We start from the raw sequence: 12840 nt of genomic DNA, 5'->3' as shown, positions 1-12840 counted from the left end.
TCATATTTTGAAAAGATCTATCAAATCACCTTCCAACCCTTTCTCCAAGGAGAGCACTCCTTACTTCAATCTATTCTCCTATCTGAAGTTACCCATTCCCTAGAATCTGCTGTCTTTCCAATGCATTCAGATCTTTCCGTGACACCCACAAAATGTACGCAATCCTCCGGTTGAGTTCTAATAAGCATCTTATGATAGAGGGTAGGTCGTTGACAAAGCAATTGAAAATGGTTGGACCAAGGACACCACTCTGAAGAAATCTAAGAAAGCTATTGCGAGATTGGGATGAGTAGCCTCAAAGAACAACAACCATCTTTTTGCTAGCTATGACTTCACATAATTGAGAATTTCTGCATTGTTGTCAATTTTACCATAAGTGATTGCATTTTGGAAAAAGAAAATATTTAGGAAAGAATATGTACGTCTAAGAGGTTTTTATTTCACTAACTGCTACTGCCTTATTAATTTTATTGCCAAGCTTTGGTGTATTTTCTGTCCTGTGTTACTGTAATAAATCAGACATAGAAATGCATTACATTTTCCTGGATCCACAAATAAGTTCGCTGAGAAGTTTGACTCTTGCATTATATTCACTGTTATATTACTTTGCTTTTCTAACTTTAATATCACTAAATATTAACTTACATGTTCCAAAAGTCAATAGATTGAACACAATTATTTGAGTCAATAACTAATAGTTGCTTTCTATTTTGTTACAATAATTGCGTAGTAATTAAAACAGAATATTTTATACCATCAATTTAGTTATACAAAGTTTCATGTCTGAACAGCTCAGTTCCTATGATATTTTTATTTCATTACAGCAGTACTGGTCTTTAAAGCCAGTCAATGAGTTAACCTGTAAAGTATTTGAACGGCAGCTGATTGTCCTAGAACAGAGCTGTTGTACTGTGTTTATGTCCAAATGAAATATTTTGCAACACATTAATAATTGCAGCTTAGTTGTGTTAATCTCTCTTTCCCATTCAAACACAAATTTTTAAACTAACATCCATTTAATATTTTATTAGTGTAATGAAGATTTAATGCCACGTCTCTAGTTGATTGTGTTCTCTTCCATAGTGTGTATTCAAATCCAGAAAGAGTCCCTTTTTAGGGCTATAGGAATCCAAGGTTAAGGTTAGAAAACAGGAACAGGCTAGTGAGTTGGATGATCAGCCACGATCATATGAATGTTGGAGCAGGCTGGAAAGGTCAATTTCTTTGTAAAGGCAAACACCTTTTAGTTAAAATTCATTTTGGGTAATGAAATAAAAGGTTAGCCGATATTGTTTTCCACAGCTTTGTTTACAGCAAGCAAAAAAAAAATCTCTCTCCATCTTTGCAAACCATGGTATTGTGGCAGATGCTATGGTTTATATCTGAAAGGACATCCACCCATTTGCAATATCTGGGAATATTGGTATTCATCTAATTTTAACAAAATCTTCAATAGTTGCCACACTAAACTCCTTTATAGATGGGGTCTGTTCAAGGACAACAGACAAAACCTCCACCCATTGAACCTTGGATCCCAAAATTCAAAGATGATCTAATATTTTCTATACTTGCCAATCTAAAAATAATAGAAGAGTACCATGAATCAGTTACCATCTTTTGTACCTTTCTTTGACCATTATTCTTGCTAATTTTTGAAAATTCTTAGTCATCTGCCCTAACTGTTATTAATACAAAAGAAGTGAAGGCCGCAGAAATAAACCCTGAAAAAAAGTTACTCAGCTTCTGTAGAGAGAGAAAATAAGTTGAGATTGTTGGGCTGATCTTCAACATTTGCTTTTCAGAAGAAACCCCTGCTGCATCCTTCTATCTTGGAAGGAAGCCAATACCAATTTATTCTGTTATTAACTTTCCATGGTGACCTGCATATGATTTTAGTCCCACTTTCTGAAAAAGAAACATTCTAAAAGGTATAGAAAAACCCATGTCACTCTATTTGATCACTTTGTCTGCATCTAGATTGGTGAAGTAAACAAAACACTAGATGTTGGCAGTGTGAATTAGAAGCAAAAAGTAAGAGATTGTAACAAATTGCTTGAATTGAAAAGCTTGCACCATGGTCTGAATGGCCTTTTTGTGTACAATAATTCATCTGATAAGCAGTAAGTAGAAGAGAAGAAAACTTATTCTCATGATGGATGAGATTCATCATTAGAACACAGATTAATTTGTTATGAACAGTATGTTCTGTTCTGTTGCCTGATTTAAAATGATTGGAAAATGACTTTTTGTTTTCCCCTTGAATAAAACCAGAAATGCATCTCGCGCTATGTGGTGTGGGTCAATCCTGAATCATCTGTCTAAAGTAGTCAGATTACATTTTCTGTTTCGCAGCTACACATGTAACGAATACAATTACATTTTACCTTGGATATCTCTGTTTCATTTTCATTATGTTGGGTTATACAGAAAAGAAAATTGTCTTAGGAAACAAAATTCTATTTTGAGATTTACTGTAATAAGAAAGCTTCAGGCAAGTCCAATTTTAGTCTAAAATATTACTTTGTTTTAGCCAGGGTTTAGATTTTTATGAAGGCATACCTTTTAAATTGAAGTTAACACTTCCATTGTTTGCTTATAAAGAATACTGAAAAATTTAATTTATCGCTGTGCTGAAATTTTTATGTACCTTTAAATTTCACAGTGGCTGTGATCCCAGCAGTTTTGTTTGTCTAGTACTTGAGTTGTCCTCGTCCTAATGCTCTGCACACAATTCTCTTAGACAGATTAAACATTCTGCTATTTGGATGAATATTTCTGGTCAAGTTATCTTGCAGTTATGGGTCTTTTAAATATATATGTTGGATTAAGCTGTTGTAGTTTAAAATTAATTAGTATATTTTCATTAAAATATTTACCATCCATTTACATGATCTTTTCCTGTAGATTACCAGAATTTTGTTTTCTATTTTAATTTTCCATCTTATTGTTTCTGTAGATAATGCAGTAGAAGATTTTTATAGCACTATGGCTACTTCTCAAAGATCATCATTCCGAATATTTTCTCCTGATTATACTCTGACTCGGGTGAAAGCTTGGCTGTTGGGTTCAATGCAGTGTGAACCTTTGAAAATCTGCCCAGAATATCTACTGTGTTCTAAAAGTGGACCTCTACAGGGTATTCTTCTTAACTGGCATCCACAAAATCCTTTCCAAGGAATTTTAACAGTGTTTTGCAGGTATGCATTTTTATCGTCTGTGCGCCAAATTTGACTTTGTCAGTTGTCACTCACTATTGGAGAGTTCAGAATGATTTTATATAAATGTTCAAGAGATCACTTGTAAGTACATTTGGAGCAATGAAATTGTATCAGTTCCTCAGTACAGATTTCATTATACATCAACATCAAGAAGTTTTCCAATTATTTCATATCAGGTACCTGCTGTGAGAGGAGAAAATGAGAAGCAGTATTAAATTGCACCAGCTTACTTTGTATACAATGTAAAATAATACATAAAAATAATTTTAATCTTATTGTGTGGTTCAGATGACGATTACATCCTCTCCAAATTCATCTGTTTTGATGACAACTGAATCCAGCAATACTGAAATAACTCATGTCGCCAAGTCACCCTTTATTGACACAAACAGTCCTTGACTATAGTGCTATCTCATACGAAGTCAGGCACCAGAGTGTCAGTATCTCTGACACTCATCCTTTTTATATATCAGCCAGGGCTCCCTGATTGGAGCAGATTAACAGCATTAATCAGGGAACATATTCTGTGACATCCAGCTGGCTAACCTGTCACAATCACTACAAGTAAAATGAGTGGCGCAGTGGTAGTGTCCCACCCCTGTACCGGAAGGCCCGTAGTCAAGTCCCACATGCTCTAGAGGTGGGTAATAACATTTCTGAACAGGTTGTTTAGAAAAATAGGTTAAATGAAACAAAAAGAGTAATCACCCAGGTAATTATTATTCAAATAATTCATTTTTTTTACAAACAGTACAGCACAGAACAAGCCCACCTCATCTTTGCTGACTATGATGCTATTCTAAACTAATTTGGACGCCACAGAGGCTCAGTGGTTAGCACTGCTGCCTCGCAGCATCAGTGACCCGGGTTCAGTTCCACCCTCGGGTGACTGTCTGTGTGGAATTTGCACATTTGTCCCTGTGTCTGCGTGGGTTTCTGCCGGCTGCTTTGGTTTCCTCCTGCAGTCCACAGATGTGCAAGTTAAGGCCATGCTAAATTGCCAATATTGTTCAGGGATGTGTAGGTTAGGTGTGTTAGCCATGGGAAATGCAGGGTTACAGGGATAGGGTAGGAAGATGGGTCTAGGTAGGATGGTCTTCAGAGGGTCAGTGTGGACTCACTGGGCTAAATGGCCTGTTTCCACACTGTATGGATTCTATGTTCTAATCCCAAATGCCTGCACATGGTCCATTTCAGTCTATTCCCTGTCTGTTTGTGTTTCTGTCTAAAAGCCTCTTAAACTTTGTTAACATATCTGCTTCTACCACCTCCCCTGGCAGTGCATTCCAGGCACCTAGAACCCTCTGAGTGGAAAAAGAAACTTTCTTCACACGTCTCCTTTAAAATTTTCCCCATTTGTCCTGAAACCTACGGCCCCTAGCATTTCAGATTTCCACCTTGGAAAAAAGACTGACTATTCACCCAATTGATACCTTTCATAATTTTAAATGCTCCTATCAGGTTATCCCTCAGCCTCCAATGCTCTAGTAAAAACGATCCCCCAAGTTTGCGCAACCCCTCTTTTGCAGCTAATACACTCAATTCCAGGCAACATCCTGCTAAAACTCTTTTGCACTCTTTTCAAAGTCTTCACTTCCTTCCTTTATTGTGGGAACCAGAACCGTACGCTCTCAATACTCCAAATACCGCCTAAAGTCTTATACAGCTGCAACACGACTTACCAACTTTTATACCCAATGCCGTGACCGACGAAGGCATACATGCTGCACACCACCTTTACCACCTTAATTATTTGTGTTGCCACTTTCAACAGGCTATGGACTTGCAACCAATATCCCTTTGTATATCAATGCTCTTAGGGCTTCTGATATTAACTGTATACTTTCCTGTTGCATTTGACGTTCCATAATACTTCACCTCACACTTGTCCATATTAAACTCCATTTGCCATTTCTCTGTCCAACTTTTCAACTGATATATCCTGCTGTATCCTTTGATAACCTTCCTCACTATCCACTACTCCACCAATTTTCACACTGTCTGCAGACTTACTAATCAGACCACCTACATTTTAATCCAAATCATTTACAAACAAGCGGTCCCAGCACTGATCCTTGTGGAACACTACTGGTCACAGACCTCCAGTCAGAAAATCACTCTTCACACTTGCACTCTGTCTTCTATGACCACACCAATTCTGTATCCAATTTGTGAACTTACCAATGATCACATGCAACATAATCTTCTGGACCAGCCTGATCCATTGCCATCTCTTCAAACATCCTTGTCACTTCATCAAAAACTCAATCAACATTGTGAGACAAGACCTGCCCAGCATAAAGCAATGCCAACTGTCCTAACAAGCTGTCTGTGTCCAAATGCAACAAGAACTAGACAATATCCAGGCTGGGCTGACCAGAGACAACTAACATTCGTGTCACACAAATGCCAGACTATGTCCATCACCAACATGAGACAATCTAACCACTGCCCCTTAACATTCAATGGTGTTACCATCACTGAATCCCTCACTATAAACATCCTGGGAGTTATCATTGATCATAAACACAGTGGCTACAAGAACAGGTCAGAGGCTAGGAAAACTGCGCCGAGTAACACACCACGTGATTACCGAAAGCCTGTCCACCATCTAAAAGGCACAAGTCAGTAGTGTGATGGAAAACTCCCCACTTGCTTGGATGAGTGCAGTGCAACAACACTCAAGAAGCTTAACACCATTCAAGACAAAGCAACCCACTTGTTTGGCACTGCATCCACAAGCATCCGCTCTTTCCATCATCGACGCTTAGTAGCAGCAGTGTGTACTGTCTACAAGATGAATTGCAGAAATTCACCAAAGATCCTTAGCCAGCACCTTCTAAACCCACGACCACTTCCAGGTCAGTAGATATATAGGAACACCACTGCCTTCAAGTTCCCTTCCAAGCCACTCGCCATCCTGACTTGGAAATATATGGTCGTTCTTTCACAGTCACTGGGTCCAAATCCTGGAATTCCCTCCCTAATGGCATCGTGGGTCAACCCTGAGAAGGTGGACTGCAGTGGTTCAAGAAAGCAGCTGACCACCACCTTCTCAAGGGCAACTAGGGATGGGCAATAAATGCTGGCCAGCCAGCAACGCCCGCATCCCAAAGAATGAATACATTTTTAAAAAAATCATTGTTTTCCAAATGTGAGTAAATCCGCTCCCTGAGAATCTTCTTCAGTAATTTTTCCAACCACTGATTTAAGGTGCACTAGCCTACTATTTCCTGGATTATCTCTGTTGCTGTTAAATAAAAGAACAACATTGGCTATTCTCTGGTCTTCTGTGATCTCACCAAGGACTAAAAGAGAATACAAAGATCTCTGTAAAGTTCCCAGTAATCTCCTCCCTTGCCTCTTTCAGTACCCTAGGATAGATCCCATCAGGCCCTGGGACTTATCTACCTTTATGTTTTTCAAGACATCAAATATCACCATTTCCTTAATATTGACATGCCCCAAATATTAACATACCCCTCCTTAAGCTTAGCATCATCCATGTCCTTCTCCTTAGTGAATACCAATGCAAAGTAGCTCATCCTATTCCTCTGGGTCCATACATAAATTCCTTCTTTTGTTCTTGAATGGACCTATCCTTTCCCTAGTTACCCTCTTGCTCCTAATATATGTATAAAATGCCTTGGCATTCTCCTTAACCCTACTTGCCAAAGATATTTCAGGACCCTTTAAATCCCATGTAATTTATTGTTTAAGTTATTTTCTGCCTCCTTTATACTCCTCAATGGCCTTCATTGATTTTCAGTTTCCTAAACCTTCCATATGCTTCCATTTTCATTTGTGCTCTTGAAATGTAAAATAATATTTCCTTAAAATCCATTGACTAGGACACTTACTGCAAAACAAAGTTATTCTACCGCTGGCTATATTTTTGGCACAGTCATTGTACATCAGTTAAATTGAGATAGCCATTTCACCCTAACACCAGCCACCATTGTGCCCTCTTTACCCTTAGTTCTAAAACTGTCAAAAGATTAATGCTCAACCACAGTCCAGGACTTGAACATATTTTCAAGGATAGCACTTCAATAGTAAGGTAGTCCTTCTGTTATTATACATGTTATTTAGCAGATGAGCTGTGAAATTGAGGCTGCAGCTGCCTATTCCGGTGCATGTAAGGGGAAAAAAAAAATCCCATGGTACTTTGAAGAGGAGCAGGCATTCTCCTGAGCCCTAGGTAATGCTGATTCATCAGCCAACAGCACCAAAATATCTCTCATTTGGTGCTCATGGGACTTGTTCACAAATTGCCTACGAAACAAGTGATAGTACTTCAATAGAAAACATATTGCTTGGCTGAACTAGACTTTTAAGTTCTCCTGAGGTCATAAAAAGAGTTATATAAATATAAACTTGGTTCAAACAATATGTGTCTCACTCAATCCATTTTGTTTCTTTTTCTTCACAGAAATCAATCATGTTTGCTGATGTTTCTTCATGGCTTAATTAGAGTCCTTCCACAGGGTTGTGTGGTAACACACATTAGTGCTGGGACTGAAGATCAAATTGCAGATATGTTGGGATGTGCTCTTGAGCAAGAGTGTCTTGCCTTCAGAAATGTGATCACTTCTGCTATCTCTGAAACTGAGAATGATTTCACAATGACAACCAAAACAGAGAAAAAGCAGAATGTTTTGTTTCATATTCCGTCAATAAATAGTGAGGAAGGAGTACAAGAGTACAGAGCAAAGTTTCGAATTGAACAAGAGCAAAGTACTTTGGGAATGAACCTGTCAATCACAGGTTTTCAGTATAGAGAAATTACAAAGAAATTGACTGCTCTGCAGCTAAACACTGATAGCTCTGCTTGGAGACTTGGTAGGTTCTACAATTCAGTTTATATTTAATGATTAAAACCTAATTTCTGTGAATTCATCAGAGAAACAAATTCGATAAGACACAAAGAATGTCTTTATTTGATCTTTCCTTTATTTTACCCCCCCTTGGCATTGCTGATGCTAAAGTACTTTGTACTGGCACCAAAGCAATTTTTACCTTTATGCAGATATACACACGTGAAGTACAGTATAAAACAAATATCTCATCTTTGTTCCTGTGGGAAGAAAACTTCAAGCTCTAATGCTTAATCAAAAAAGTTGTATTTCATAAATATAATTTGTATCGGTTATAAATTTTACATAACAGCTTAAAGTACTTCTGGTGTTTGTGTGCCTTTCTTTATGTATTATCCAATCTCCATGGGAAGTTACTCAGACAATAACAAGTACACAATGAGCAATGTGTTTATGCCACAGATACCTGGCACATACCAATACAGAATATCTCAGGAGATTAACACTTTGTTGCAAATTATTAAATTTGAGAAGGTAACTGAATTCCTTTTTTTGTTACACATACGGACTATGACATACACCTCAGTGGCTGCAGAAGCAGCAGTACTTTCTAGCCCTGCACTGGAGAAGTCAACAGCATCATTGTCTGTACTCATACAACTTAAGAATCATTACCATTCCATCAGACATGCCTCCTTGTTTATGGTGACTTTTATACAACATGCCTTCAATCTTACAGAGCTCGCAGCTGAATCTCATTCTCATTCACATCCACAATAAGTCCTTGGTTGTAAAGTGTAGATTTTGGTGCACAGTCAAATAAAAAAGGAGGAGAAGCCCTGTGAGAGTTTAGGATATTCAAAGCTGAATTAGCCTAGAAAAATTCTGAGTGCATTCAATGCTGAGTCCGTTCAATGATAAACTAAGGTGTAGAGAACTGTTGTTCCAGGATGTTAATCACTTGAAACTCGCTATCTAGACATGGATGTTTTTGACTGTTCCATATTAGTCCCATTACCTTCCATGTAAAAGAGACGAATAACTTGATAAGGTGCTGAATTCTACTAGACTCCCAGTGAAAAATAAAAGAAACAATATGGGAATATACATTTATTTGTTTGGGTGTCTGATGCTTTTAGTACATGTATCATGTATCACGTTTCTCCTATCATCTATGATTTGCACATTTGTTATGTGAAGATATCCGTATCTTCACATAACAAATGTGCAAATCATAGATGATAGGAGAAACATGATACTTCTAATGCAGTTCTACTCTCCAATTTTCAAATTCCCAGTACCTTTGAAATTCCCTCCATTACAAATCTTCATTGGCATTAGGGCCTAGGTCATTGCCATCTTACACTGTAATTATATTTGATTCTTTGCAAGTCTGCTAATATAGTCCATATCAGCACAATGTTTTCTACACATATTTTAGTGTATACTGCTGAAGTTTTGTAGTGTATACAAATATGACCTACCTTATGGCAATTACTACACACTATCAATGTCCTTTAATTTGCATGCTTTCTCCTAGATATCTGCAGATACTCATGTCACAGAGACAGAGATAACATGAGCATGCTGCAGTATTTTCTACTTTACATGCTGGGGAGATAGAACTCTCAATCAACATGAACCTTTATCACTCTATTACTGTCCACATTTGTAAATTGGTTTCTTGCTTCTGCTGCGTAAACAGTTTACCATGATTTGTTCAGTCCACAATTTACTTTTTAAATCTGTAGGAGTTGAGCAGTCCATTAGCTGCTTCACTAGCAATTTAAATTGTTACAGTTGCATCCCAATTGTTGATGCACACATTTTATCTAATAATTTCATTGATGTTTTGAAATGTTTTGGAAAAATGTGTTACAACTTCTGTGGGGATCGATAACTTTTTAAAAATATCAAACTACCTCCTAGCTTAATAGCTGAAAGGATGACATTTCAAGCTTTTACATTTTGAGATGTTTAACAGAATACTCCATGCACTATTGAGTAAATACTTGGTTCAGTGGCAACCTATACTTTAAACCACAGAAAGAATACCTGCCTTAATTTTAGGATAACTGAGAAAACAGCTTCACAAACTCCATGAAATCAGTCCAAAATGAATCTCAGCTCTCATTAGTTTACTTATATTCATTTCTTAATCTGTTAATTTCTAGCCCCAGAATTCCTCTTCATAGAGACAGTATTACTGGATATTCTTCTTCTAATGCAGTCTAGGTGAACCTTGCAGCTTTGTTTTTATTGGTCATTTCAGACTCTCCCTCAATCTCACTCTCGTACATATGCACGGCCCGTTCTGTTGAGAAAAGTTGATAGCAGTGCACCAGGTAATGCCCATTTGAAAAAAGGAGCAGAAATGAGACATTTGGTTCCTCAAGCCTTCTCTGCTACCTAATAAGATCCTGTCTGCTATGATTGTGACTTAATTCACTTTCTCACTTCACCCTATAGTCCTTCACTCTTATAGATCAAAAATCTAACTCAGCCTTGAATATATTTGATGATCCAGTCTCCACTGTTCAACAATGTTTAGGTTTTGTTTTTTCTGATCATTTAATAATAGTAGAGGAGTTGGGAGAGATAGTGGTGAAGTAGAAATGGGTGTTAGTGTCCATGTGAAAACTAACCACGTACTTTTAGATGATATCAACAAAGGGCAGCATGTAGATTAGAAAACCAAGAAGTTGAGTGAGGGATCATAACAGAGAACTGAAGCAACACTGTAATCAGAGGAAGATAAGTCATTGCAAGTGATTCTCCAGTTGCAATTAGATATAGAACCACGTGAGAGCAGTCCCACCATGCTGGATGACAGTGGAGCAGTGTTGGAAGAGAATGGTGTGATCAATCATGTCAAATGCTGCAAACAATGAGGACAAGAAGTAATATTTGTTCTTTGTCACAGTGTCACATTGATAAGGGCTGTTTTGGTGCTGTGTCAAGGGTTTAAACCTGATTAGAGGGAGTTCTAAGAAAGTTGGACTCAGATATGGGGCGCTAGTATACAAAGATGGTGGAATCAGGTTTTTTTTTATTTCGCAGACAGGAGTAACAGTGGCATATTTAAGAGAATGACAATACCAGGAGAGAAAAAATCTGTTTACAATAGCAGCTAACATGGGAGCCAGGATGGGACATTGGGTGATCAAAAATTCAGTGGGAATAGGATTGAGAGGCTAAATCTCAAGGACAACATGAGTTCAGAGAGGCCAAGAGGGAAAATAAAAGATAAATTACAGATGTGTGTTCATAGCTGGGAGTGGGAGGTGGTGAAGAGGCAAGACATTAAAGGACATTTGGCCAACCGGACTGATAGAAATGAAGGATGAGGCAGAGACAGCTGATTAGAGTCTCAGTCTGGTGACAAAAATGACCATGTGTTTCATGCACACATGAATTGGCCAGATGAACTTTTATTTTAATGGTTTACAGTACAGAAAAGAAGCTAGTTTTGTTTTCATTCCAAGATGACCCGGGAATAATAAGTAGTTCTGGCATATGAGAGCAGGAGTCAACATTGTTTAATCTGGAAGATATATTCTTGTGGTTATCAGACATGCACAGTCACAAGTCTGTCTTGTAGATGCAAAAGAGAAAAGAGATAATGGGAGACATTTGTAAAAATGAAGTGTGAGATATAATAGAGTGGATGACATGCAAAGTAATAAGAGATGAAAAAGAAACTGAGAAACAGAAAGATACAAATATGAAAGAGAAGATGGTTTTAGTAAGAAAATATGATAATTTTGATGTGTAAAACTGGTCAATAGAAAGACTCAAAGATGATAAGAGGACATCAATAATATGAATGTGAGACCAGCAGGGAAAAAGCCTTTTTTTATTTTGTTCATGTGCAACATAAGCATACTATGCTTGCATTAAGTTTGAAAAGTATTTCTTCAGCTGAACATATTTATAATGTCAAATAGGCATATTTGTGAATCAAATTAAGAAATGAGAAGGAATTGCATTGCTCTTTCCAAATACCCTTTTAATTAATAGATTTAATACCTTCTTTATTGGCCACCAAGAACATTCTCATTAGCTTTTACAAACCTGATGTCCAGATTCTCTCCAGAAACCATACAAAAGATTGATTTACAACTGCACTGTGTAAATATGACACTGAGTCATGAGTGAGACTTTAACTGATTCAAAACCCTTACCCATGCGCAAAGTTAAAATCTTCATTTTATAGGACAGCTGGAGAGAGATTAGGAGCTGGAATTCATCGATTGAGTTATTGAAACCTGCCTGTAGGTTTCCTATTACTCTACCAGCTGAGATCAAGTGACTCAATATGGGTCAATGCTAGACTTAGAATCTCCCCGGTGAACCAAATTTCTATGATTCTGTATTATACAGGCTTTACTGAGTTATCTATGGATTAAACAAATCAGTTAACCATATGTATTCTAATGTTCATTTTAAGTGTAACGGAATGAATAGAGGTAACAAAGATTTGATGAGAATTTGTGAACATTTCCCATAGTCCCAGCGTACTGAAGTTTCATGCCTAGTGGATGGGATAATTTGTGTAAAGAACATTCTCAGCTTTTTCAAGAGTACGATCAGCATTGTGATACTCCTTCAGCCCTGTTAGAGGAGAGTGAGCCTCTGTTTTCAAAGATTCCTAAATAAGAGACACGCTGAGGGAAGATAGTAGGAACTGTAGATGCTGGAGTCAGAGATAACACAGTGTGGAGCAGGAGGAACACAGCAGGCCAGGCAGCATCAGAGGAGCAGGAAAGTTGACGTTTCAGGTCAGGACCCTTCTTCAGAAAATT

At 37.6% G+C, this 12840-nt stretch overlaps 1 protein-coding gene across 1 annotated transcript; it reads left to right on the top strand.

The window, feature by feature from the left end:
• Nucleotides 1-2960: 2960 nt before the first annotated feature.
• LOC109928365 (FA complementation group B) lies at nt 2961-8396 on the top strand. Its single transcript, XM_048592655.1, has 2 exons — nt 2961-3197; nt 7651-8396. Exons 1-2 carry the CDS (start codon nt 2986-2988, stop codon nt 8087-8089), a joined length of 651 nt encoding a protein of 216 aa, XP_048448612.1. The 5' UTR covers nt 2961-2985; the 3' UTR covers nt 8090-8396.
• Nucleotides 8397-12840: the final 4444 nt, after the last annotated feature.

This window comes from Rhincodon typus, unplaced genomic scaffold (assembly GCF_021869965.1).
Source record: "Rhincodon typus isolate 14 unplaced genomic scaffold, sRhiTyp1.1 hic_rhity00001617, whole genome shotgun sequence".
Classification (NCBI taxonomy): Eukaryota; Metazoa; Chordata; class Chondrichthyes; order Orectolobiformes; family Rhincodontidae; genus Rhincodon; species Rhincodon typus.
Note: the sequence above shows the minus strand (reverse complement) of the source record. Positions and strands in the feature narration are given on the sequence as shown.